We start from the raw sequence: 27,696 nt of genomic DNA, 5'->3' as shown, positions 1-27,696 counted from the left end.
CTGTGGTTTGGAGTTCAGCTTCACTCCAACCTTCCTGGTCTTATTACTATTTACTGATCACTTCCTACAGACACACTGCATTCTATTTCCTGTAGCTGTTTCACATTAAAAGCTTTCTACCAACAAGCAGCAGCTTTTATTGTGAAGCATCTGGAGGTAATAAAAGGTGTTTGTCACCAAGTTAGCAGAGCTTTGTTAGCAGTGCTATTCTTCAATAACAGTTGGTCTACACAACAAGATATGGACATATTCTGTGTTATGTTGTCAGTGGTTCATTTTAAAGATTGTATGGAAGAATAGTACAAGCAGAAACAGCCACAATGAGCTGTTAGATAAAGAGCTGCAGATGACAGTCTCTTACTGTGTTGTGTAAACCAGCTCACATAAAACACGTCATCAAAGTAAACAACAACTTTAAACTCACCATGCAGCCTCGTGGATAACTGTTTGAGCTGCCAGCACGACTTAAATGATCACGTTTGCTCACGACTCCGTTCACGTGTTCCCATCCCGATCAATAACAGGAAAAATAATTCAATATTACTTTACTTAATATCACATGTTATACTTAATACAACAATAATTATCCTTAATAAGTTTTTAACAAATAATTGAAATTTAATTTTAAAAAATTGTGTCTTTTGTTTTTCACACTCAGTGTGTAGATATGTCTGCTGCCAGCTGTCTGCGATCTGAAGATCAGTTTCTGTGCTCCATCTGTCTGGATGTGTTCACTGATCCAGTCACCACACCATGTGGACACAACTTCTGCAAAAACTGCATCACTGAACACTGGAACAGTGATGACCAGTACCTGTGTCCGATGTGTAAAAAGGTTTTCAACACAAGACCTGAGCTTCACATCAACACATTGCTCACTGAGGTTGTTTCTCAGTTCAGACAGGAAGCTCAACAGAAAGCCAGCAGCAGCAGCTCAGAGCAACAAGCTGCCAAACCAGGAGAAGTTCCCTGTGACGTCTGTACTGGAACCAAACTGAAGGCCCTGAAGTCCTGTCTGGTGTGTCTGACCTCCTACTGTGAGACTCACCTGGAGCCTCATCTGACAAAGTCAGGTCTGAAAAGACATCAGCTGATGAACCCTGTGGAGAACCTGGAAGACAGGATGTGTATGAAGCACGATAAACCTCTGGAGCTGTTCTGTAAGACCGACCAGACGTGTGTCTGCATGCTCTGCTCTGTTTTAGACCACAAGACACATGAGTTTGTTCCTCTGAAAGAAGAATATGAAGGAAAGAAGGCAGAGCTGGGGAAGACAGAGGCTGAAATTCAGCAGATGATCCAGAAGAGACGACTGAAGATTCAAGACATCAAACACTCAGTTGACCTCAGTAAGGAAGATGCAGACAGAGAGAAAGCAGAAGGTGTTCAGGTCTTCATCGCTCTGAAGGAGTCTGTTGAGAGAAGCCTGAATGAGCTCATTGAGACGATTGAAGAGAAGCAAAGAACGACAGAGAAACAGGCTGAAGACCTCATCAAAGAGCTGGAACAGGAAATCTCTGAGCTGATGAAGAGAAGCTCTGAGGTGGAGCAGCTCTCACGCTCTGAAGACCACCTCCACCTCCTCCAAAACTTCCCGTCCCTGAAAGCTGCTCCACCCACCAAAGACTGGACAGAAGTCAGCGTCCGTCCACCATCATATGAGGGGACTGTGGTGAGAGCTGTGACTCAGCTGGAGGAGACGCTCAGTAAAGAGATGAAGAAGCTGCTCGCTGAGGTTGAGCTGAAGAGGGTCCAGCAGTATGCAGTGGATGTGACTCTTGATCCTGATACAGCACATCCTAAACTCATCCTGTCTGATGATGGGAAACAAGTAAATCATGGTGATGTGAAGAAGAATCTCCCAGACAACCCAGGGAGATTTTCTCCTTGTGTTAGTGTTTTAGGAAAGCAGAGTTTCTCTTCAGGCAGATTTTACTTTGAGGTTCAGGTTAAAGGGAAGACTGACTGGGATTTAGGAGTGGCCAGAGAGTCCATCAACAGGAAGGGACAAATCACACTGAGACCTCAGGATGGTTACTGGACAATATGGTTGAGAAATGGAAATGAATACGAAGCTCATGCTGGTCCTTCAGTCAGTCTCTCTCTGCAGTCTCAGCCTCAGAAGGTGGGGGTGTTTGTGGATTATGAGGAGGGTCTGGTCTCCTTTTATGATGTAGATGCTGCAGCTCTTATCTACTCCTTTACTGGCTGCTCCTTCACTGAGAAACTCTACCCATACTTCAGTCCCTTTTTTAATAAAAGTGGTAAAAACTCCGCCCCTCTGATCATCTGTCCTGTCAATCAAACTGAGTAGAGTAATCACCTGTTTTATGTCATAAATGTGTCTTTGTTTTTGAAGAGAGTAAATAAACAAACACATTCTGGTTTATTATGAGAAAAAACACAAACTAGGATTTATATCTAAAATTAAATCTCTATTTAAACATCTGATCAAATCCACAGAACTTTAGTTAATATTTTCACTATTTTCTGACATTTTATAGAGTAAATAATGATTTAAAAACAGGTTAAAACAAGGTTAATTATTAATGAAAATAATCATTAGTTGCAGCTCTACAGTTGATTAATAGAATATATGTATAATGTGTATAAAGGATTTTCTTATTTTGTCTGAGGTTTGTTTAGTTTCTGTCCACTTTGGTCAATTTGTTTGTTTGAATATTGAATAGATTGATTATGATTTAAAGAAATCTGTAAATATGTGATTGTAAAAATCTGTAAACTAAACTATGTCTGTAGTTTTAATGTAAAGCTTTAAAAACATGGCCTGAGTAAGCAGTGACTTGTTGAACACCAAACACAAAAAATAAAAGCTGGTTTACAGAGAAGCTGTGTTTGTGTTTCTGTTACAGTTCATTAACAATCACAAATGTTTTTCTGCTTTCTTTACCAAACACTTATTAGTCTACATATGCAGCTTTGTATCATCATGTTTCAATATTTTCTCTCTGCACTGATTATTGTTTTTTACTTAATTGACCTACAATCTATTGAGAGGTTTGTTTTCTGCTGAAGTAAATTATCCAAATGTTTGTTTGTTGCACATTGTTAAACGTCATGGCAACTGTACAGTAACCAATATTTCAATTAAAGGAGATTCGGCAATAGATTCTGCAAACTCGTTCTGTACCAATAGAACAAACTACTATCAGCACAGAAAACCAGTCTGGACCAACAGCCTGTGGACTCCTGTTCCATGTCAATAGTCAGTAAATTACTGTACTGGTTTGTAGCCGTTTTTAAAAGGTTCAGTAATTCCCTAAAACAGCTGATTTCTGTATTTTTTAAAGGACGGGTTCACAATTGTTCAAATGTGTCTTAAAACAACAGTCAGGAGCCCAAATGAACAGTGAAACCTGTTTTTCTTGCTGTAATCATTCCTCAAATCCGTGATACGATCTGAACCATGAGTTTTGTGATCCGTTGCACCCCTAGTGTTAACATGTCAGCTTTGTAGATTATATTTTGTATGTCGTGCACATAGATAAGAGTGTGTAAGTCATGTATTTGATACATGCATTAATACTTTCTGATGTGAAGCTACACTTTTAGATCTGTGAATGTTTTTAGTGTTCAGTCTTTCTAGTATTCAGCACTGATCTGTTCCTGTATCACATTATAAGCTTTGTGCTACTTTATATATTTCTGTATACTAAGAAAATACATAGGAAACACGTGTAAATCATGTGATATCTTGTCTGTTTTTGATGAGAACATAAATCTGTTGTCACAATAGAACAATACCATAAACTTTAATTTCACTTTGTTGGTAAAATCACACATCTGAACCAGTCCATGGCTAAAATGAGCTCTTCTTTGTTTAGAAACAATATGTATATGCTAAATGTCTTTAAAAAAGTAGCCTTTACACCACTCAGGGGGTTCTGTTTTTAAAAGCAAATTGTTTTATTGGCATATAAAATTGCCCCCCACCCCTCTGATTTCATCAGGTGGGGGACAATGATATAGTTTGATGCGGTATGTTGGTTTTCCTCCTGTCCTCCCCAATTTTTTAGGTCACCAGCTGCCACTGGTGTGGGAGTTGAATGCAACTCATTTTTGTAGGATACAGCAGAAAGGCCTATATACATACAGTACATTATATACAAACTTTGTATTAAGTTTGTATATAATGTACTGTATGTATGTACTGTATGTGTTATTATCATTTATTTTACAATAATTATAGGTCTTATATTCATAATTCAGTAGTGGGGATGACCTATGAGGGGAAGGGAAAAATGGAGTGAGGGTGACAGTTTAGTGATAAAGTGCTGTAGAAAAATACCATCAAAACTAAAATTTGTAGCTCTGTACTGCAGTTTTTCCTTTATTAGGGCCCGAGCACCTAGCGGTTCACTCACACTCTCCATTCAAATATATGAGTATTTTTCTGTGTCCAGCTGCAGTTACTTATTGTCTCTACACACCTGACAGTACACATGTCAATCAAACTTTGACCAGGTCATGTGGGTCAAAAGTCTTGACTTTTCTAAAAATAGACTTGATGAAAATTAGGAAACTAATTTGTTTTACACACAAACTCATCAAGAGTTTCCAATTTACTAATTGAAATTCAAGTGAATGGGCCCAAAACTTGCATCATTTTGATGACACAGGTGTGAGCAAGACAGACATGTCTCACCCTGCAGAAAATTCTCATCCTCACACCGTTGAGATTTGATGTTTCACCATGACAGAGGAAGTTGCTATAACTTTATTGTAAATGCTCCAGACTGCACCAGACTTCTCCTGGCCCTACGAAATTTCAGAAAAGCAGCCCCAGCAGCGGGCAAAATAGTGGACAAAGGAAGTGATGTTCATCTCCTTCTTACACCTCCTTCTATCTGAAAACAGCCCAGATCTGAAGACATCTACATGCCCGTGACAGAAGCCCTTCGATTGCGCCGCGGCCTAACGTGCACGGAGGCGTGAGGGCCCGTTGCTTGCAGCTTTAATTGTTACTATACTTCCACCGCAGCTCAACAGTGAAACACTGTCCGAGGAAACACAAAGAGGGATTTTGATGTTAAAAAGACTGTAAATGTGTCAGATATCCACTTGATATGACTAACTCAGACTGCTGAAGCTGAATAGAAGCTTCACATCAACTTTTAAATGACTGTGTGGACACACTGTGGATTTTGGCCTCCATCACTTCCATTGAAAGCACATTTGAAGGATCTTTTAACATCCAGTATGAACAGGAGGAATGATTAAAGCGAGGAAAACCTCTTTCACTGTTCATATGGACACCTGACTGTTGTTTAAGACACACTTGAAAAATTGTGACCCTGTCATTTAACATTCTACAATTACACACTACAAATTTGGATTTTTAAAGGCTAGTTATGATTATTTTAGACTAAATGACAGTCTGTCAAACGGAGGAAAGCAAAAACTGGATAAAGATGAAAAAACTCACACAGACTTTTTATTTAAAAACAGTCTCTTTGTATGGTATTTAGTATGAATTTAAATGAGAATATTTGTTAGTTTATGGTGTTCCAGTTTGTTCAACCTTCAAGCGAGACAGATAAAAATGATTCAATTTTCTCCACCAGATTTATATACAGTATAGTGAACGCTCTGAAACAACATTGAGTTCAAAGACGTAAAATGTTTAGAAGAAATATTATTGAACATTTAAATGAATTTATAAAATGTGACTTGCTGTGATCTGAAAAAAAAACTTTTGAAAATACTATAAAATACAATTTTCCAGTTGTTTTTGGTGGATTCTTGGCTTCTTCTTGACATCTTTTGACTTTAGAAACAACAGTCGTCAAAAACAAAAATGGAAAGCTCAACAACAGCTTGAGTTGAGATTGTTTTGTCAGTTTATGAAAGTTGTTTTTACTGTAAATATCCCCTCCAAACATGTTTTACTGTAAGATATATAAAACATATCCAGCTTTTTTAACCAAAAAAAGTTCAGTTACCTGGTTAAAAACCCGTAAAAGCAACATCTCCTCGTCTCTTTCATTAAAGATCCAGAATCTCTGAATATTGTTCATTTAGTCAAATAAAGTTTTCCTGCTGGACACCAGACGTCTCCTCCTTCACTGTAAAGTCTCAGTGTTTGTGCTCTGAAGGCTTCAAGTTTCTACATCACACTTGTCAGTTTCATACTGGAACACGATTGGCTCCAAACTAGTTGTGATGTCACAAATCCTGCTGGTAGGTAAACATCTTTGTCACAAACCTGGCTCCGGCTTGTAACAAAGGAGAGAGTCCACACTGAATAATGGTGCAAAAATGATATTTATTTAACTAAACATAACTTAAATATGGGAATTGTTGTATCAGTGGTGTAAGGTGGGTGTATGGATGCATGAAATGTTGAGTACAAAAGTAAAGAAACACAAGTTCATAACAACTTAATCTAATGTGCAAGCCATGTGGATGGGGGTACTGCTGTTCAGCAGAAAAAGAGAGAGAGACGCCTGGGCCGGCAGCCTTTTATATCCTTTGGGGCCCCTCCCTCTTCAGGTGCAGCCGATCAACTGACAGACCTCTTACCCTCCCATTCCTGGAAGAAAAACAACAAAAGTAACTGGAGAGAACTAGAGGCAAATAAAGAAAGAGGGAAGGAGAGAAAGAAAGCAAGAGAGAGGGAGAGAACAAGAGAGGGCTGTCACATCTTAAACTGGGATTTAAGGTGAGTTGAGTGAAACTTTCCTCCTTCAGCAGATGAATGAAATCAAACTCTGAACATACTGTATACATACACATATTTGGGATTTGAGAAGAGGATGCAGGAAACTCACCTGATGGGTCTCTACTTTAGTTAACACTGACCTCTGCTGGTGAGTAGCTGTAACTTCATGTCACAACTTGAGGTGAGTTGACATTTATTGTTTTGTCCTACATGGACTGAACTTTATATTTGTGTTAATATGGGAGAGATGTGTCTTTTGTTTCCAGCAGAAACAAGTAGTGAACACAACTCTGACATATCATCACCTTTTAAGTCGATATGTTGAACTTGTTAGCAAACAGTTGCTTATTTCCACATCCAGCAGTTACGGAGCAACATTATCATTCATGTGGAGTCGTGTTTCTGTCCACCTGGTGAATGTAAGTCCAATATTCACTCTCTTTTAGCTCTGTTTTTGTTCTCCACCAACTCCTGAGGGAAATATCTGGCTCTTTAGCTGCTAAATGCTCCACTATGTTCACCAGCTAGTCTACAGCTAACTGTGTCTGTTTGCTGTTTGTTGCTGAGCAGGTAGTGTACAGCGGCTTTTTACAGCTTTTTCTCTGAAAACGACGCTATGAGAGACGCTGAGAGTGAACCAGAACAGTAAAGTTGCAGCCGGACAGATAAACAATGAGCTGAAACTCACTATAAAGCTCCGTAAAGCCGAGAGGAGCTGCAGAGTCACTGATAATTCTCTGTACGTTCATCACTACGAGCCAAACACATTACACACTGACAGTGAAAACATTTTATTATGAAAAATATAGATTATAGCTGCTTTAAACAGAATCCCTTTAAAGAGGCCTCTCAGGTTGTATTGATGCTTTTCAAACACTAGATGGTGTCAGTGTCCAACAGTTCATCAGTCAGTCAGTAATATCACACTGTGCTGTCTGCTGTTTCTAATGTACTGTAATACTGTAATAATGTACTTTAATGGCATATAAAGTCAAATCTTACTCTACTTGATGTTACATCACAGAATATTTTATCTTCCACATTTAAACTCTGATTAGACAAAACTCTGAATTCTTGTTTTGTCTTCAGAGCAGCTTTAGTTAACACATTATTTATTGATGTTTCAATAAAGTAGATTAAAGAAATCATGTTTTGCCATTAAAAGTTAATGAGAATTAATCAGCAACAGGCTACTGCACCATCCTAAAAGAGTAGTGAAGTATAGTAAACATATTTTAAAGGAGAATAAAGACTAATTGACTCAGTACAATGTAAAAAAACAACCCTGCTGCCAAACATCAGAAAAAATGTTTCTATTCTGTAACACATGACTGCAAAACTGTGCAGAAAAAGTGACACAGACAGGTGTGAAGGAGACAAAGCAAAGCTCATCTTCTTCATACAGACGCTGCAGGAGCTGATTATTCTGTTTGTAAAAATGCAAAACTGACAATGTGTTCATGAATTAAAACAAAAACTTTGTGTCACGTGTTTGTTTTGCGTCTTTAATCTGACAGCAGGACTCAGAATGAGGTTTTACCTTCAAAACAAACTGTAAAGAATATGAAAGGAAACATTCTTCACAACTTGTTCATTTTATACCTAAATAGCTTCACTGCACACAAGCAAATATGGGCTGATTTACCTCCATTTCTTCCCTTCTGTGTGCTCTGTGCATGCAGGGACACATTCAGTGATTTGGAGGCTGGATAGACAAACCCAAGCATTGGTCCTCTGTCGCTGCTTTACTTTCACCATTTCATTATAACGCTGTTATTAGCAGTGATAAAAGAAGAACTCAGATCTTTTTGCAGGTAAAAATATTAAAGCACAGATTCACAATTTTCCAAGTGTGTCTTAAACCAACATTCAGGAGCCCAAATGAACATTAAACCTGTTTTCCTTGCTGTAATCATTCCTCCTGTTCATACTGACCATTAGAAGATCCCTTCATAATGACCTTACAATGGAAGTGATGGGGGACAAATCCACAGCCCTCCTTCTGTGCAAAAATGTATTTAAAAGTTTATCTGAAGCTAATATGAAGCTTCAGCGTCCAAATGAGTCAAATCAAGTAGATATCTTTCAATGTTACAGTCTTTTTAGTGTCAAAGTTCCTCTTTTTGTTACTATACTTCCACCTGCAGCTCAACAGGGAAACACTGTCCGAGGAAACACAAAGAGGGAATTTGATGCTAAAAAGACTGTAAATGTGTCAGATATCCACTTGATATGACTAACTCAGACTGATGAAGCTGAATAGAAGCTTCACACAGACTTTTAAATGACTGTGTGGACACACTGTGGATTTTGGCCTCCATCACTTCCATTGAAAGCACATTTGAAGGATCTTTTAATATCCAGTATGAACAGGAGGAATGATTACAGCGAGGAAAACCTCTTTCACTGCTCATATGGACACCTGACTGTTGTTTTAAGACACATTTGAAATACAGTGAACCCGTCCATTAAGTTACACCCCTCACCATTAACATTTAGGATAGTTCAATCAAAATTTATATACTTTGAGTAAAGGTGAGTTAAGTTTGTCAAAAGGTGCCCAAACTTTTGCATACAGCTGTATATACCTATACACTACAGGATCCTTGTCACTTAAATGTTTTCACATTGATTTATACAGTTTAAGGTATTGTAATATACATTGTATGTAAATTACTTTAATAAATAATTGAACTAATTTAATTTCTTATTTCAGTCTCATTTATTTCATTAAAATAGGACTTCATCTATTTTCTTGCTGTAACTTGAATTTTCCCTCCAATGAACAATAAAGTTTTATCTAATAAAAGGTTTCTGTTACTGCAATAAAAGTTTCTTAAACAGGGAAGATCATTACAGTCATCAAGATTTACTAAAACAGGTTGAGGATTCAAACCATCCAACTCCTGCTAACAAACACTTTTTAATTCTTTAAATGTTCCAAACCTCAGATTGACAGCAGAGCTGCTAACATGACGTTAGCTCTGTGGCTAACAGGGTTCACACTACAACTCCCAAACTCCCAAAGGACAGTGCTGGCAGTGTGAAGCATCACTCAGTACAGAGATGATAGATTCTACATTTATCCCTGTCAGGACTGTGGTGGTTCACCACAAAACAGTCTGAACTAATCGGCTTTACAGCAAAGGAACAAATAAGGTAGAACATGAAGCAAAATATAGAAATCGTATCTGCATGAGATAAAATAAAATGATCCTTTGGTTGTTGTCGACTGTCTTTCACCTCATTTTGTGAAGTAAACTGGAAACCGTTTGTAGAAGTTAAAAATTTTTTTTTGAAATAAGTGTTGATTTAACATCAATGTTGACCAGTCGACATTTGTTGAACTCAGTTCAAGATAAAGAGAAAAAGAAGTTAATAGTTACATGAAAACTCCATGATATTTCACAATAATACTGTAAATCAAAAGGAGGAAACAAACAGTCAGAGCTGCAGTAAGAGGAGGAGCAACACTGGAAAGACAAGAGAGCTGCAACGTCACTCTCCTGAAATAAATCTAAAGTTTGTCAGTGACAGCAGAGCTGCAGTCGAGTCTCTCCACTTCTGTCCAAATAAAAATTAAACTGAGTTCATCAAGTCTTTCTCAACAACACAGCAGAGTCTCTGCCAAACACTGGTGAGTACAACTGATCATATTTAATGTTTCAACAACCAGCTTTAACACAGCAGACAGGAAGTTCCACTCTTTTCATTTCATACTGACACTTGTGAAATTAGTGACGATATAACTAAAGATGTTTTTACACAGATTCAGTGAAACAACTTTAATTGTTTTTTAAACAGTCTCTCTGTGTCAGTTCTCAGGACTTTTGTAACTTGTAACTGAATCTCTGTGGTTTGGAGTTCAGCTTCACTCCAACCTTCCTGGTCTTATTACTATTTACTGATCACTTCCTACAGACACACTGCATTCTATTTCCTGTAGCTGTTTCACATTAAATGCTTTCTACCAACAAGCAGCAGCTTTTATTGTGAAGCATCTGCAGGTAATAAAAGGTGTTTGTCACCAAGTTAGCAGAGCTTTGTTAGCAGTGCTATTCTTCAATAACAGTTGGTCTACACAACAAGATATGGACATATTCTGTGTTATGTTGTCAGTGGTTCATTTTAAAGATTGTATGGAAGAATAGTACAAGCAGAAACAGCCACAATGAGCTGTTAGATAAAGAGCTGCAGATGACAGTCTCTTACTGTGTTTGTGTAAACCAGCTCACATAAAACACGTCATCAAAGTAAACAACAACTTTAAACTCACCATGCAGCCTTGTGGATAACTGTTTGAGCTGCCAGCACGACTTCAATGATCACGGTTGCTCACGACTCCGTTCATGTGTTCCCATCCCGATCAATAACAGAAATATAATTCAATATTACTTTACTTAATATCACATGTTATACTTAATACAACAATAATTATCCTTAATAAGTTTTTAACAAATAATTGAAATTTAATTTTAAAAAATTGTGTCTTTTGTTTTTCACACTCAGTGTGTAGATATGTCTGCTGCCAGCTGTCTGCGATCTGAAGATCAGTTTCTGTGCTGCATCTGTCTGGATGTGTTCACTGATCCAGTCAGCACATCATGTGGACACAATTTCTGCAAAAACTGCATCACTGAACACTGGAACAGTAATGACCAGTACCTGTGTCCCATGTGTAAAAAAGTTTTCAACACAAGACCTGAGCTTCACGTCAACACATTGTTCTCTGAGGTTGTTTCTCAGTTCAGACAGGAAGCTCAACAGAAAGCCAGCAGCAGCAGCTCAGAGCAACAAGCTGCCAAACCAGGAGAAGTTCCCTGTGACGTCTGTATTGGAACCAAACTGAAGGCCCTGAAGTCCTGTCTGGTGTGTCAGACCTCCTACTGTGAGACTCACCTGGAGCCTCATCTGACAGCTTCACGTCTGAAAAGACATCAGCTGATGGACCCTGTGGAGAACCTGGAAGACAGGATGTGTATGAAGCACGATAAACCTCTGGAGCTGTTCTGTAAGACTGACCAGACATGTGTCTGCATGCTCTGCTCTGTTTTAGACCACAAGACACATGAGTTTGTTCCTCTGAAAGAAGAATATGAAGGAAAGAAGGCAGAGCTGGGGAAGACAGAGGCTGAAATTCAGCAGATGATCCAGAAGAGACGACTGAAGATTCAAGAGATCAAACACTCAGTTGACCTCAGTAAGGAAGATGCAGACAGAGAGAAAGCAGAAGGTGTTCAGGTCTTCACCACTCTGAAGGAGTCTGTTGAGAGAAGCCTGAATGAGCTCATTGAGACGATTGAAGAGAAGCAAAGAACGACAGAGAAACAGGCTGAAGACCTCATCAAAGAGCTGAAACAGGAAATCTCTGAGCTGATGAAGAGAAGCTCTGAGGTGGAGAAGCTCTCACGCTCTGAAGACCACCTCCACCTCCTCCAAAACTTCCCGTCCCTGAAAGCTGCTCCACCCACCAAAGACTGGACAGAGGTCAGCGTCCGTCCACCATCATATGAGGGGACTGTGGTGAGAGCTGTGGCTCAGCTGGAGGAGACGCTCAGTAAAGAGATGAAGAAGCTGCTCGGTGAGGCTGAGCTGAAGAGGGTCCAGCAGTATGCAGTGGATGTGACTCTTGATCCTGATACAGCACATCCTAAACTCATCCTGTCTGATGATGCGAAACAAGTAAATTGTGGTGATGTGAAGAAGAATCTCCCAGACAACCCAGAGAGATTTTCTCTTTGTAGTTGTGTTTTAGGAAAGCAGAGTTTCTCTTCAGGCAGATTTTACTTTGAGGTTCAGGTTAAAGGGAAGACTGACTGGGATTTAGGAGTGGTCAGAGAGTCGATCAACAGGAAGGGAAAAATCACACCGAGACCTCAGGATGGTTACTGGACTATATGGTTGAGAAATGGAAATGAATACAGAGCTCTTGCTGGTCCTCCAGTCTGTCTCTCTCTGAAGTCTCAGCCTCAGAAGGTGGGGGTGTTTGTGGATTATGAGGAGGGTCTGGTCTCCTTTTATGACGTAGATGCTGCAGCTCTTATCTACTCCTTTACTGGCTGCTCCTTCACTGAGAAACTCTACACATTATTCAGTCCCTGTATTAATGATGGTGGTAAAAACTCCGCCCCTCTGATCATCTGTCCTGTCAATCAAACTGAGTAGAGTAATCACCTGTTTTATGTCATAAATGTGTCTTTGTTTTTGAAGAGAGTAAATAAACAAACACATTCTTGTTTATTATGAGAAAAAACACAAACTAGGATTTCTATCTAAAATTAAATCTCTATTTAAACATCTGATCAAATCCACAAAACTTTAGTTAATATTTTCACTATTTTCTGACATTTTATAGAGTAAATAATGACTAAAAACAAGTCAAAATAAGGTTAATTATTAATGAAAATAATAATCAGTTGCAGCTCTACAGTTGATTAATAGAATATTTTAAAGTATATTTTAAAGGATTTTCTTATTTTGTCTGAGGTTTGTTTAGTTTCTGTCCACTTTGGTCAATTTGTTTGTTTGAATATTGAATAGATTGATTATGATTTAAAGAAATCTGTAAATATGTGATTGTAAAAATGTGTAAACTAAACTATGTCTGTAGTTTTAATGTAAAGCTTTAAAAACATGGCCTGAGTAAGCAGTGACTTGTTGAACACCAAACACAAAAAATAAAAGCTGGTTTACAGAGAAGCTGTGTTTGTGTTTCTGTTACAGTTCATTAACAATCACAAATGTTTTTCTGCTTTCTTTAACAAACGCTTATTAGTCTACATATGCAGCTTTGTATCATCATGTTTCAATATTTTCTCTCTGCACTGATTATTGTTTTTTACTTAATTGACCTACAATCTATTGAGAGGTTTGTTTTCTACTGAAGTAAATTATCCAAATGTTTTTTATTGTTTCACATTGTTAAACTTCATGTCAACTGTACAGTAACCAATATTTCAATTAAAGGAGATTCAGCAATAGATTCTGCAAACTCTTTCTGTACCAATAGAAGAAACTACTATCAGCACAGAAAACCAGTCTGGACCAACAGCCTGTGGACTCCTGTTCCATGTCAATAGTCAGTAAATTATTGTACTGGTTTGTAGCCGTTTTTAAAAGGTTCAGTAATTCCCTAAAACAGCTGATTTCTGTAGTTTTTAAAGGACGGGTTCACAATTGTTCAAATGTGTCTTAAAACAACAGTCAGGAGCCCAAATGAACATTAAACCTGTTTTTCTTGCTGTAATCATTCCTCAAATCCGTGATATGATCTGAACCATGAGTTTTGTGATCCGTTGCACCCCTAGTGTTAACATGTCAGCTTTGTAGATTATATTTTTTATGTCGTGCACATAGATAAGAGTGTGTAAGTCATGTATTTGATACATGCATTAATACTTTCTGATGTGAACCTACACTTTTAGTGTAAAAGCAGATAAACAATGAGCTGAAACTCACTATAAAGCTCCATAAAGCCGAGAGGAGCTGCAGAGTCACTGATAATTCTCTGTAGGTTCATCACTACGAGCCAAACACATTACACACTGACAGTGAAAACATTTTATTATGAAAAATATAGATTATAGCTGCTTTAAACAGAAACTCTTTAAAGAGGCCTCTCAGGTTGTATTGATGCTTTTCAAACACTAGATGGTGTCAGTGTCCAACAGTTCATCAGTCAGTCAGTAATATCACACTGTGCTGTCTGCTGTTTCTAATGTACTGTAATACTGTAATAATGTACTTTAATGGTATTAAAAGTCAAATTTTACTCTACTTGATGTTACATCACAGAATATTTTATCTTCCACATTTAAACTCTGATTAGACAAAACTCTGAATTCTTCTGACCATTAGAAGATCCCTTCATAATGACCTTACAATGGAAGTGATGGAGGACAAAATCCACAGTCCTCCTTCTGCGCAAAAAATGTATTTAAAAGTTTATCTGAAGCTAATATGAAGCTTCAGCGTCCAAATGAGTCAAATCAAGTAGATATCTTTCAATGTTACAGTCTTTTTAGTGCCAAAGTCCCTCTTTTTGTTACTATACTTCCACCACAGCTCAACAGGGAAACACTGTCCGAGGAAACACAAAGAGGGAATTTGATGCTAAAAAGACTGTAAATGTGTCAGATATCCACTTGATATGACTAACTCAGACTGATGAAGCTGAATAGAAGCTTCACACAGACTTTTAAATGACTGTGTGGACACACTGTGGATTTTGGCCTCCATCACTTCCATTGAAAACACATTTGAAGGATTTTTTAATATCCAGTATGAACAGGAGGAATGATTACAGCGAGGAAAACCTCTTTCACTGTTCATATGGACACCTGACTGCTGTTTTAAGACACACTTGAAAAATTGTGAACTTATCCTTTAATACCATGCTGAGAAAAAAAACTAATTCAAAAGATACAGAAGTTTATCGACAAAATGTATTTACATTTGTTTAAAGTTTCTTCACTTTATAACTACTTCTTACACTGCTTGGTAGTTTAATCTGTAATAATGTATCATATTTTATTTGTTGATCGTATATTTTACGTGTAAAATCTGAATCTGACAAGTGTTTCCCTCCCAATAGAAGTGAACGTGTTCAGCTGCATTATAGAAATATTCAAGTAAATTACAATAATGATAAAAGAAGAGCTTTGAGCTGGAATAGTAACATCATTTTACATGTCATATGTAAACATAATAATACATCTATAGCTGTCCGTTTTAGTTGACCTCATGCACTTATCTACCTTACTGGTAACGTCCCTGTGTGCATGTTTGATTATTGATGAAGCACAAATAGTAAAATACTTGATGTAAACTCTATTTACACTGAAACAATAAATGACTTAAAACTAGATTTTGATTCAGGGCCTCCAGATGATGTAATAATGCAGGTGATGCCTTCAGGATATTCAGTTTATGTTGAGCTTTAGTGCTGCTTTACAAACAAATAATCAATAAAAGTTTATATATTGTGTGCACAAAATAAATCATATTGTCTTTTGGGACCTCGGGGACTATATGGGTCTGAAGCCCCATGTCCGTAATCTACTGTAACCTGATGATGATCCAGCGCTGCTTAGATTTAACCTCATTTTAATTTGAATCATTTTCATTTCAGTTCTGTTTAAACACTGTTGTATTTACAGATTTGGTTCCTTAAACAGTAAACTCTCCATAACTACTGTGAATACACTGATGATCAAAACTAGTTTTTCGCCTCCCTCAACAGTCCCTCTAATGCGCGTTCACAGCTCCCTCCATCCAGTACACCTCGCGGTAACGCGCCTACTCACGTCTCGTGGAAACTGCGGGGACGCGCACAGTCTCTGCTCCTTTAAGTGAGAAAAGAAACCGTTCCCTCCCCTCCTCCTCCCTCTCTCCCTCCCTCCCTCCCCTCACACCCGGGAAGCCAGCTCTGAGGGAGGAGGAAGCCGCTCCGCCGGAGCTGCGATGGGGATTTGAACGCACCTCCGCGCAGACGACAGCGCCGCACGGCCCGGCTCAGAGCGCAGCGGGCGGGTCTGCGTCACTTTAACCCCCCGGTTTGGATGTAAGCGGATCGGATTCGGCCTGCTGACTGAGCGGTTGGTTGGTTGATTGTTTGGTTGCCTGGAGCTGGAGGCCGGGAGCAGGACAGCGTCTGCCCGGGCTGGTGCTGCTGTCGGCGGACTGTCGCCGGAGCGGAGCCTGCTGCCTCGCTGACTGTTTGTGCGTTTCTCTGCGCGGCTGGACTCGCTTTGGGATACACACACGGGATTAAGTGATTAGCGCTCCGGTACCGGGGAGTTGGATGTGTGTTTTGACCCGCAGGAGTCACCTGGAGTCCGGGCGGAGACACGGGGCTGATGGCGCAACGGGTGCGTAAAAATCAACTTTTATTTCAGCGCAGAGAAGAGAAGATGTTTGTTTTTAGGTTTGAATTCAGCGGCACAAGTTTGATACTCAGAAATAAAGTCCAACAAACTGTGGAGCTGCGGAAGCAATGAAACTTTTCATCAAATTAACAAACTGAAATCTGAAAGGAAACAAGATTTAAACTCGAGTTGAATCAGATAAATAAATTAACCCTTAAACGGAAATAGATATTAACGTTATTTTTCATAATTAACATTTATAATTTTAATTTTCAATTACGAAGTAATGAACTTTCACCTGCGCGTAAAAATAATGCATTTTATTACTGCAAAACTTATTTTCATCGTTTTTATTCTTATTTAAAAGCGTTTTACAAACATTTACATCTTTTCTTATTGACAGATTTAATATATAAAAACGAAATATTTCTGCACTTGTAAAACATTTTTATGGATTATTAATGCAACAGTTAAAGAACGTCAGTCAGAGTTTTAATAATAATAATAATAATAATAATAATAATAATAATAATTTTTATCCACTTTACACTCAGTGTGGAGAGAAGTAAAAAGGGGAAAATTAATTTATGAAAACGCTCAAAATTGTATTTTTTATTGTTTCATTTTTCTAAATGAGTATTTTATTATATTAAAACTTGCAGCAACTTTACAGAAACTCTTTACATTTTTTTTGGTTTTGTTCATTTTTTTGCGTTGAAACTTTTTTTCTTTTTCCGTTTGAAAATGTTGATTTATGACGAAACTTGAGGGATTTTTTGTTTTGTTTTGTTTTGTTTTGTTTTTTTAAAAAAAGTGCAAAATGAACTAAAACATTTGATCTTCTTCTGTGTTTTTATGAGTTGAAGTGTTTATCTCAGAGTAAAGTCCAGTTTATGGCTGGTGTTTGTTCACAGGTGAGGAGGTAACTGCGAGGCTGTAAACTCGTATAAACACAGTTTGTCACATATCCAGCAGTCGGTTTGTCACCGGGGGGGGGGGGTGTGAGGAAGATGAGGGGGAGGAAGATGAGGGGGAGGAAGATGAGGGGGAGGAAGGGTGAGGATAGTGTGGGGGGGGGGAGGTGAAGGGGGGTCAGACTGTCAGAGGCCGTTTGTGCTTCAGCGGCGGAGAATAAAAAGCTTTTTTATTTCCTGAACAGTTTGTTTGTTCACGGCTGATAAAATGTGAACTGATGCAGCTCAAAACAATCAGACGGAAACATCCACGAGACTCAAATATCATCGATTTGTGTTCAAACAGGCGGCTGTTTTTTTTGTTAGAGGTCAAAGTTTAAACTGTATTTATTGATCACTTATAGCTTCAACTCAACTCTACATATACGCCACTTTAAATAAAGATTTCAAGTTCAAAAACACTTTCAAACATAATGTAAATATGTAAGTAAATGATTTCTGATCAAATTAAACTCACCACAAATATAAAACAACACAAAGAACCAACAGAACTAATCGATTATTACAAAGAAACGATCATAAAAAATGATCAATAACAATCATTTAAAACTATCATTTAGTTTTGTTCAATCTTCACCTGCAGAGGCGTCAAGTTTTTTTTTTTTTAAAAAAAGAAGTTTTTAATTTTCTTTACAGATTAAATAAATGTATCGAGTCTTTTTGTGATGAAACAAAACAAAAAACATGTTTAAAATATAACCGATTTTTCCTCAGATTGAATCTTTTTTATTGTTTTTTTTTTTCTTTTAGAGGAAAAAGCTTAAAGAGAATTTTAAGATTCATTTTTCGTTTCTTTATAAGTAAAATTACAAAAATACACAAAAAATCATCAACAGTGTTTAAAAGAAACTTTACAATGGAAACAATATCTTTTATTTTATTTTATGAATTTACTATAAAATCCTAAAATGTATTTTATCACGTTAGAAATTAAATTATATCTGCTGCTAAAAGCAGTTTATAATTATAAGCAACATGATATAAATGTACTTCATGAGGAAATATTAGTGAAAATGTAGCACGTGTTTGTCTTTTTATGTATTTGTTTTTATTACAGACTGAAGTTAATTGAACATTTTGGAAAATATACGGGAGGGAGGGGGGGGGTGGTCAAAATAACAGAAACACCTTTGCAGTGTAATCCAATAAAAGGAGACTTATGATGAATGTTTGTTTAGATTCAGCTGAAAGGTTGTTTTTGTGTTATATTATGTTTAAAGGTGTTTGTGTTATTTTGCTTATTGTTCTGCTTCAATAACATCAACAACAATTAACAATAATCAGGAAGGTTTTTAGTTTTCATGTTTCTAATCTGAAAATTAATTTGGCTCTTATATACTTTTTATTTACAGTTAAGTGTTTAAAAAGTGTAAAACTTCATTATTTTCCCAAAACCTCACAGTATTTATAACATTAAGAGAAAGAGCAGGGGGGGGGGGGGGGGGACATAATAAGAGGAACACCTGTAGCCTCTGATCGGTTTTTGTTGACACTATTTCAGAGGTGTTTAGTCTCTCTGCTCACTTGTGAGACGTGGTTCTGTTGGATTTCGTGCTATTTTATAGAAGCGTACAGAAAATATTATATACATGGAAAATACATCAACCCTGTTCCTCTGTTTAACAAAGAGTCAGGGTCTTATTTTAGGGATAAAAGTGCTTTTTGTGGTTCCTTTTCTGAACTTATTGTGGATTTTAGCTCATTTAATTGGCTTTCTTTGAATCTTTTATGACTTCACTGCTTTTAAAGTTACTGTAAGTTTAATTGTAACACTTATTTACCTTCACTTTAATAAATGGTTTATAACACACTGTAATGTAGTTGTTAGCAGATAGAAGAAGTGTTTGTTGATGTATTTGTTTACAAGTGGAGGCTGCAAACAGATGCTGAATGACAATATAGTAAAACACAGTTTTAATTATGGCTGTAACCAGCAATTATTTTCATTATCGATGAAGAGTATTTTCTCAATTCATTGATTAGTTGTTTGGTCTGTAAAATGTCAGAAAATGGTGAAAAATGCCGATCGCTGTTTCCTGAAGCCCGAGCTGACGTCCTCAAATGTCCACAAACCAAAGATATTCAGTTTACTGTCGTAGAGTAATAAAGAAACCAGAAAATATTCACATTTAAGAAGCTGGAACCAGATAATTTGGATGTTTTTTTTCTCTAAAAAATGATTCCAAACAATTAATCAGTCATCAAAATAGTTGGTGATTAATTTCATAGTTTGGAAACAGTGAAGGAAGAAGAACTCAGAAACTTTACTGCAGTAAAACTACTAGAAATACTTCAAAACAAGTAAAAGTCCTGCATGAAAAATCCTACTACAGTAAAAGTACATAAGTATTATGAGCTTGATGTAGTTAAAGTATTGCAGTAAAAGTACATAAGTATTATGAGCTTGATGTAGTTAAAGTATTGCAGTAAAAGTACATAAGTATTATGAGCTTGATGTAGTTAAAGTATTGCAGTAAAAGTACATAAGTATTATGAGCTTGATGTAGTTAAAGTATTGCAGTAAAAGTACATAAGTATTATGAGCTTGATGTAGTTAAAGTATTGCAGTAAAAGTAGTGGTTTGGTCCCTCTGACTGATATATTATTATATATGACATCATTAGATTATTAATAGTGAAGCATCAGTGTTAGAGCAGCATGTTACTGTTGTAGCTGCTGGAGGTGGAGCTAGTTTACACTACTTTATATACAGTTAGCTAGTTTAGTCCAGTGGTTCCCAACCTAGGGGTGGGGCCCCTCCAAAGGGTCAGCAGATAAATCTGAGGGGTGGTGAGATGATTAATGGGAGAGGAAAGAAGAAAAAACAAAGTTCTGATACACAAATCTGTTTTCAGTTTTTGGACTTTTTCTCTAATCTTTGATTTTTGCTGAAATATTGGATCATTTGAACATTTATTGAAATGAAAGCATGTGAGAAGTTTAGAGGGAAAAATCACTATTTGGTGGAGCTGTTAACAACTCATAGACATGTGAAATGTGACCCCGACTACACACACTGCTTTTTGTAAGACGTCAAAAGACAAAAAGGTTGGAAACCACTGGTTTCATCTTTAACAATGTGTTGTATTTTAAAAGCTTGTTATATTATCCATTGTGTCAAATCTTCATCTGAAAAGTAACTAAAGCTGTCAAATAAATGTAGTGGAGTAGAAAGTACAATATTTCCCTCTGAAATGTAGAAAGTAGCATCACATGGAAATACTCAAGTAAAGTACAAGTACCTCAACATTGTACTGAAGTACAGTATTTGAGTAAATGTACTACTGATCAGTTAATCGACTAATGGTTGCAGTTCTAGTTTAATAATATAAATTATATCTTCATAAAAGAATAAACACTTAAAAATGTCCTTAAAAGTGTTTATAACTTCATTAAAGTGTGTTATAAACCATCTATTAAATGTTTGTAAGCTGCTTTGAAAGTTTTTGAAGTGATGTCTATTAAATACCTGGACGTAATACACCCTGAACACAGCTCCAGAGGTCAAAGGTCACACATGTCTTGCCTCTGTGTTCCAGTATGAAGACCTGGCCCATTATGGGCTGGAGGGGGTGGGTGGGGTGTATGGAGACCCTCACCACCACCATCACCACCACCACCACCACCACGCTGCTGCTGCTGCCGCCCGCTCCCTGCAGGCCGTGCACCTGGCCGCCGCCGCCGCCGCCACTGGTCCATACCCTCCACACCAGTACACCCAGTCCACCCACACCACCAGCAGCAGCAGCAGCAGCAACAGCGGCATGTCCGCCACAGCTGGGGACGCTGCCAAGAGGGACAAAGACGCCATTTATGGGTATGATGAGTTTACTGACACTGAAAAACAACAACAGACTTCTGTCAGGATGGTTTTCTGTCGTTTGTGGTTGATTTATCTGTTCAGGGCTATAAGCCGTTCCAGGCCGAGCCGAGCCGAGACAACTCAATCTGTGTCTTAGCGAGATGAAGTGAAGCCGGCTGTGTGTCAACAAGAAAACAGAAAAGGCTGCTGCAGACAGCTCAGCAGTGGTGGGAAAAGTATTCAGCAGCTGTATAAGAATGTAAAAATACAACAGTGTAAAAATACAAAAATGTAAAAATACAATAGTGTAAAAATACAAAAATGTACAAATACAATAGTGTAAAAATACAAAAATGTACAAATACAACAGTGTAAAAATACAAAAATGTACAAATACAACAGTGTAAAAATACAAAAATGTACAAATACAATAGTGTAAAAATACAAAAATGTACAAATACAACATTACAGGTGAAAATCCTGCAGTCACAACGTCACTTAAGTAAAAGTACACAAGCAGTAAAATGAACTAAAAGTATCAAAAGTATTATTTTATTGTGAATTTATTGTGTAAGCAGCAGTTCATGTTGCAGCTGTTTCAGGTGGAGTTAATTTCATATTTTTTAAGCTCTGTTGGTTTTTATAAAAATTATCTGCAATATCATCTGTAACATACAGCTGTTAAATTAATTTAGTGGAGTAAAAAAATAGAATATTTCCCTCTGAAATGTAGTGAAGTGGAATAAAATGGAAATACTGCACGTAGAGTAAAATGTATTTTTCCACCATCAGCTGCTCAAATGTCTCAGTTTTTCTCCAGTAAATGTAAATAAATGTAGACATGCAAAAAAATTAATTAATTAATTAATTATCTGTACTTTTTGTACACTTTATAGTTTCTTTCACATTTTTTTTCTTTGTCTTTCTTTACATTAATTTCTTACCTCTGTAGTCTGCTCCTGTTCTAACAATCTAATTGAATGTTCTTCCCTTTTTTTTAAAAAACAAACAAAACAAAACATGAATTTAACTTTCTTTAACCTTCAATCCTGCGACAACCTTTAAAAATGAGAAACATTAACAGCAGTAAATAGTAACAGTAGCTATCTATTAGCCTGTCAGAGCAGCAGGATCCAGTCTGCACAGTTGGCAGCTACAGTTGCTTTACTTGTTGCTTGTTGCAGTCTGAGCTCCTCTCTCTCTCTCTCTCTCTCTCTCTCTCTCTCTCTCTCTCTCTCTCTCCTGCAGACATCCATTATTCCCTCTGCTCGCACTGATTTTTGAAAAATGTGAATTGGCGACCTGCACGCCCAGAGAGAGCGGGGTGGCCGGAGGAGACGTCTGCTCCTCGGACTCCTTCAACGAGGACATCGCCGTCTTCTCCAAACAGGTACAGCGACCCCGCATTTCATCCCCTTCGTCAGCGTTAATACAGAACAGATCTGCAGGATCATAACAGAGCTGAAGATGAAGTCTGAGCCAGGGCCGCATTAAACCTCTTAGTGGGGCCGTGGGGCTCCTGCTGACCCCCCCCCTGTGCATTGTGTTTGTATTAGTCAGTGGTGGAAGAAGATCGTTATCTTTAGTAAAAATACTCCTGAGAATTATCAGCAACTCCAACGGTCACTCAGCTAAAAAATGAGAAGCTGCTCATGTTTAACTCTGTCTGAAATACATATTATTTAAGAATTTTAATAGTAAAATCTGCCATCGTTATCATTGGAAACTGTATATGATACAAACAGTAAGTGTAGGAGGTGGCGCTTGTCAAGTGTTTTTCCTCATTCTGTATATTAATTTAAATGTTTTTTAAACAATATCCTCAATGTTGCTGAACATAGAAACTCAGGAGTCTCCTGGATGATGAAATGATTTTATAGGTTTCATGAATTTTAAACTTGTTTCTGAGAAATCACGTTTTGTCCGTTATTTTGGCGGATAGCAAAGAATACTACAATACCCATGAGCCTCGGCTGCCGCCGCTATGTAGGAGAAGCAGCCACGGGAGTGAATCGTAGCGTTAACTAATTCAGAATTCTTCATGTTTTAAGTTGTAAACAAAATGTGGTGCCGTAAGTTGCTGAATTCACACAAAAGTGACCCAGAAATTAAAAATAAACTGATTCATTCTGTAGATTGTGAAATCAGTTTTCTCAGCGTCGTATTTAGTTTCAGGACGCACGGGACCACATTTTAAGTCCAGTGATTGGCTGTTTCTTGCTGAAATGGACCTTGAGAGTAGTGAACTTCTACCTTGAAATTGTTATTTACTTGTACCTTTGACTTTTTACTAAAAGAAACCAGATATTTTCTAACACAGTTGTTCATATCGATGGCCAAAGCGCAAAACCTCCTCTCTGATTGGCGGATTTCACTTTTTATGATGAGAACAAGGAAGGCTGCTCATATTCAGTCTGTCTGCAAGATAATCCCGCCCTTCATTGTGAAAGAAAAGTCACACAACAAAACAAAAACACAACCCTGTGTGTGTAGAGAGGCTACAGCACGAGTGAGTTACACAATCACTGAACATTTATTTCCAGTGGACGAGGAAGCAAATACACTGAATTTAAGGAATTCTGACTCTAGTATACTACAATGTAGTAACTATTACATTTACTACATCTTTATACCTGAAAACAAACTTCATTTTATTTTTAATTTAATTTTAATTATTAACTTAATTTAGAGCATCGTTTTGTTGAACCTCTTCCAACTTGCACCAAGTGCAAAATCTCCTATCTGCACTTTGTGAGGCATTAATATCTATAACACATAATATAATAATATAGTCCAAAAACAGTGTATTATGTGTTGGGTATCCTTAACAAATAACATTCTGCAAGAAAACAAGTTTTTTTTAGTTTTCTCAAAAAAGTGCATTTTTCAGATCGGAGGTTTTGCTCTTTGTCTTGGTGATTAAAGCGAGAGAGTTCCATGTTGATCCAAACCATAGCAGGACTCAAACTGTGAGTCACAAACATTGTCTCTGGGAAAAATTAAAGATGAGGTTTTTACTTCTGGAACTGTGAATTTGAGCAGTGTAAGCTAGCAGCGGACGCACTGAGCGAGTCTGTTGTTGTGTTTGTGTTCAGCTCAGCTTCTGATGAGCAGCAGAAACTCTGGTTCTTTCTGTCGTTGCCCTCCAGTCTCTCTCAACTTTTTTTCCTCTCATCTCTGTACGTTTATGATTCATAAATCATCTCAGACTCATAAAGCCTCGGGACACACACACGCACATTTTTCTCTGAAGTTGAAACATTTTCAACTTGTCCGAACACGTCCGAGGGCGACTTTACATCTAATCCTGTCTTTCATTGAGTTTGTGTGCAATTGTTCTGCTTCTAAAAATTCACTTTTCATCCTGTCTGAACACACAGTTGCTTGCATTGTCTGGTTGTTTATAGTCTCGGTCTATAATCTTTTAATGAATTTCTTTGTTTTTGTTTCTAGATCAGATCAGAGAAGCCTTTATTTTCATCAAACCCAGAGCTGGATAATTTGGTGAGTCATTATTCTAAAATGTGCACTGCTTTGATTTTAAATGTGATTATAAATTGAAAGTGTTGTTGAAATTATGAGACTAATCATGTTTTTTTCTCGCTTGTACGTTATTTTTTATTCTTTATTTTTTTTGCAGATGATCCAGGCGATACAAGTGTTACGTTTCCACCTCCTGGAGCTGGAGAAGGTCAGATAACTAAATTTGGATCAGTGACCTTTTTGTTTATCAGACTAATTTAACCATCACCTGCTGTTTAATCTAATGTAATGAGATTAGAGGAAAGACGTTCACTGTGCTGCTATTCCAGTCTTAATCCTGATTTAAAACCACTGTAGTCCTGTATTATTCCTATAATATCAGTTATATTCCTGTAGGGGTTTATATTGTGGATTATTTAATATATTTGATCAAATTATGTTAATATTTTCATGACATGGTTGTTCTATGTTAATACTACTGCAAAGACCCAAGTGTAGACATATTTGAATAATAGGCCTATTATTTGTTTTTTTAAAAATGTATTTGTATGTTTTTCAGGTTCATGAGCTTTGTGATAACTTCTGTCATCGATACATCAGCTGTCTGAAAGGGAAAATGCCGATCGATCTTGTCATAGACGACAGAGACGGAAACAAATCGGACAGCGAGGACTTCATCAGGTCATCAGGGAACATGGATCAGGTGAGCTCGCTGACGCCTGATATATGTATATATATATATATATACGCTGAACTATATTCCTACAGTGTCATGTTATGTTTAGATGATACAGGTGTACAGAACTGCTCTGCAAGATCTAAATTCACTTCAGTGTTTGTGGACAAATGAGTCAAATCAAGATATCTACTTGATTTGACTCATTTGGACGCTGAAGCTTCATATTAGCTTCAGATAAACTTTTAAATACATTTTTGCACAGAAGGAGGACTGTGGATTTTGTCCTCCATCACGTCCATTGTAAGGTCATTATGAAGGGATCTTCTAATGGTCAGTATGAACAGGAGGAATTATTACAGCAAGAAAAACATGTTTCACTGTTAAGACAGATTTGAAGAATTGTGACCCCGTCCTTTAAGCAGCAAGTCAGAAAAGAGTTTCCCAGTAATAAATTCAACTTGGCTAACTGATATTAAGAACATCAAGGCAGGCACCAAGACACAATGTAGACAACTGTTGCTAACAAACCGAGGATAGACATTGTGCTGTTAGTAGTGGTGCAGAAGAGTAAGTACCACACCATCTAGCACCAATGTTTTTAAGCTGTTAAATGTGCTGCAGCTGAGCAGCTAATTAGCTATCTAGCCTGCTAACTGACCTTGGTGGCTCTTTCAACAAGCTAAGTTGCAGGACAAGATGTGTTCATGTTTGTAAGTTAGATAAGAAGGAGACTTTAGCAGGAAAGCTACTGTGGGTTGTTGTTCAGAGTCTGTGGCTCTTGTGTTGAGTAGCAGGATGCAATCAGGCTCAGTGTGACCATCTGCTCTGACTGCGATAGAACGACACGTCATCGCTTTATGCAAAGATTTGATTTGTTTTATGGAAACAGTTCGATTTTTTTTTTTTAAAGGAAAACACAAGGCAAGTGATTTACAGAGCGGATATGTGTGCTGTAGTAGAAAATGACTCACTTTAGTTTAGTAGTTAACTTCACATCAATTTATTTTCATATTATCAACAGGGAGCAGGGAGAACATTTGTGATTTGGAGGGTAATGTTATATAAATTGAATTAATTGCTTTATTCCTATTTTAGTTTGTAAATCAATCAATCAGGTATGATCAACCACTGAAAACTAGTAGTTTTGGGCATGTTGTGATAATTTGGGCTACATTTGTACCATTTCCACCAACAAAAGTTAAGCAATATTGCAATAAATCATCCCCTCCTCTCATCTGAGTAGATTGAGATTGAAGTAGGCTGATGATGCGTTCAGGTCATATCAGAGTTATTGTAATTATAATTTTCTGATTTGTTAATAGCGTTCACGTCAACATCCAGGTTGCAATTACGACTGGGAATTTTTTTCTGAAAGCTCTGATATATCCGTCTTGGCGCTTAACAACATGGAAGTGTCCAAACATGGACACCTCACATCAACCAAAGACTGACTTTCAATGTAATTAAACCCAAATGTATTGATGATGTGAACACTTGCCAGTTGTTAACAATGGGAATCTTTTCATCTCAACCATCCATCACAGACATGAACACATCAGCTTGACACACAATGACTGATAACCGATGACCATCCAACGCAAATTTCATTTCAGTGTATTAAAACCCAGTTTTTCCTGTTCCAGTTATTATTCTGTCAGAGTTCTGTGATAAAACACCTGTAACATCTGTTCATGAGTGAAAACTTTTAATGTTAAATGCAAAATTACCTAAAATAGTATTGTCACTGTGGTGAGCGAGAGAATACTGGAGCCGATAGGATCGATATATGTAAAAACCTTTATTACGACTCGGAGGGTTTTGTGCTTTCACTGGGCTACTTTTTGTCCTTTCTATCTGGCAATACTTAATATGAGCAGATAGATTTAATCATCCAGCTGCAGGAGTCACATCTGTTGCTGGAAATGAGTCAGTTTGAGCTGTTGTGGGTTTATCTGTCTGAACACAGATCAAACACTCACATGCACTTATCTTTTTTTTTTTTCCTCTCTTGGACTCATGGAGACTTGTCTTTTCCCAGAGAAGCAGAAATAAAAGAGGTGAAAAGTCAGGTTGTCTCTGTTTTCGGAGCCAGCCGAGCTGGTTTTAAATCAGCCTTGCAGCGAAGCTCTCAGCAGCCACTTGTCAGGCCTTTAACCCTTTAAACACCAACAAGTGTGAACTGGAGCGGCTTAGTGTCGGATGACCAACAG

The 27,696-nt window shown here is 37.5% G+C and overlaps 3 protein-coding genes across 4 annotated transcripts in view; all 3 read left to right on the top strand.

The window, feature by feature from the left end:
• Positions 1 to 667: 667 nt before the first annotated feature.
• On the top strand, positions 668 to 2,529 carry LOC121880505 (E3 ubiquitin-protein ligase TRIM21-like). The gene has a single exon (XM_042387756.1). It carries the CDS (start codon positions 668 to 670, stop codon positions 2,312 to 2,314), a length of 1,647 nt encoding a protein of 548 aa, XP_042243690.1. The 3' UTR covers positions 2,315 to 2,529.
• Positions 2,530 to 11,199: 8,670 nt separating this feature from the next.
• LOC121914134 (E3 ubiquitin-protein ligase TRIM39-like) lies at positions 11,200 to 13,014 on the top strand. The gene has a single exon (XM_042387729.1). The coding sequence runs from the start codon at positions 11,201 to 11,203 to the stop codon at positions 12,845 to 12,847; it is 1,647 nt and encodes a 548-aa protein (XP_042243663.1). The 5' UTR covers position 11,200; the 3' UTR covers positions 12,848 to 13,014.
• Positions 13,015 to 16,108: 3,094 nt separating this feature from the next.
• The window catches only part of LOC121883574 (homeobox protein Meis1-like), a 64,623-nt gene continuing 53,035 nt past the window's right edge, over positions 16,109 to 27,696 (top strand). For both annotated transcript variants that reach the window (XR_006092242.1, XM_042391899.1), the window contains exons 1-6: positions 16,109 to 16,551; positions 21,062 to 21,339; positions 22,573 to 22,714; positions 24,778 to 24,828; positions 24,965 to 25,015; positions 25,367 to 25,510. Coding sequence is in view for 1 of the 2 variants with exons in the window: in XM_042391899.1 (XP_042247833.1) it covers positions 16,540 to 16,551; positions 21,062 to 21,339; positions 22,573 to 22,714; positions 24,778 to 24,828; positions 24,965 to 25,015; positions 25,367 to 25,510 (678 nt within the window). In the remaining variant the exon portion in view is untranslated. The remainder of the gene's footprint in view (positions 16,552 to 21,061; positions 21,340 to 22,572; positions 22,715 to 24,777; positions 24,829 to 24,964; positions 25,016 to 25,366; positions 25,511 to 27,696) is intronic.

This window comes from Thunnus maccoyii, chromosome 2 (assembly GCF_910596095.1).
Source record: "Thunnus maccoyii chromosome 2, fThuMac1.1, whole genome shotgun sequence".
NCBI classification, from domain to species: Eukaryota; Metazoa; Chordata; class Actinopteri; order Scombriformes; family Scombridae; genus Thunnus; species Thunnus maccoyii.
Note: the sequence above shows the minus strand (reverse complement) of the source record. Positions and strands in the feature narration are given on the sequence as shown.

Coding starts and splice junctions, on each gene's coding strand:
- LOC121880505 (XM_042387756.1), top strand. CDS start 668: ATGTCTGCTGCCAGCTGTCTGCGATCTGAAGATCAGTTTCTGTGCTCC.
- LOC121914134 (XM_042387729.1), top strand. CDS start 11,201: ATGTCTGCTGCCAGCTGTCTGCGATCTGAAGATCAGTTTCTGTGCTGC.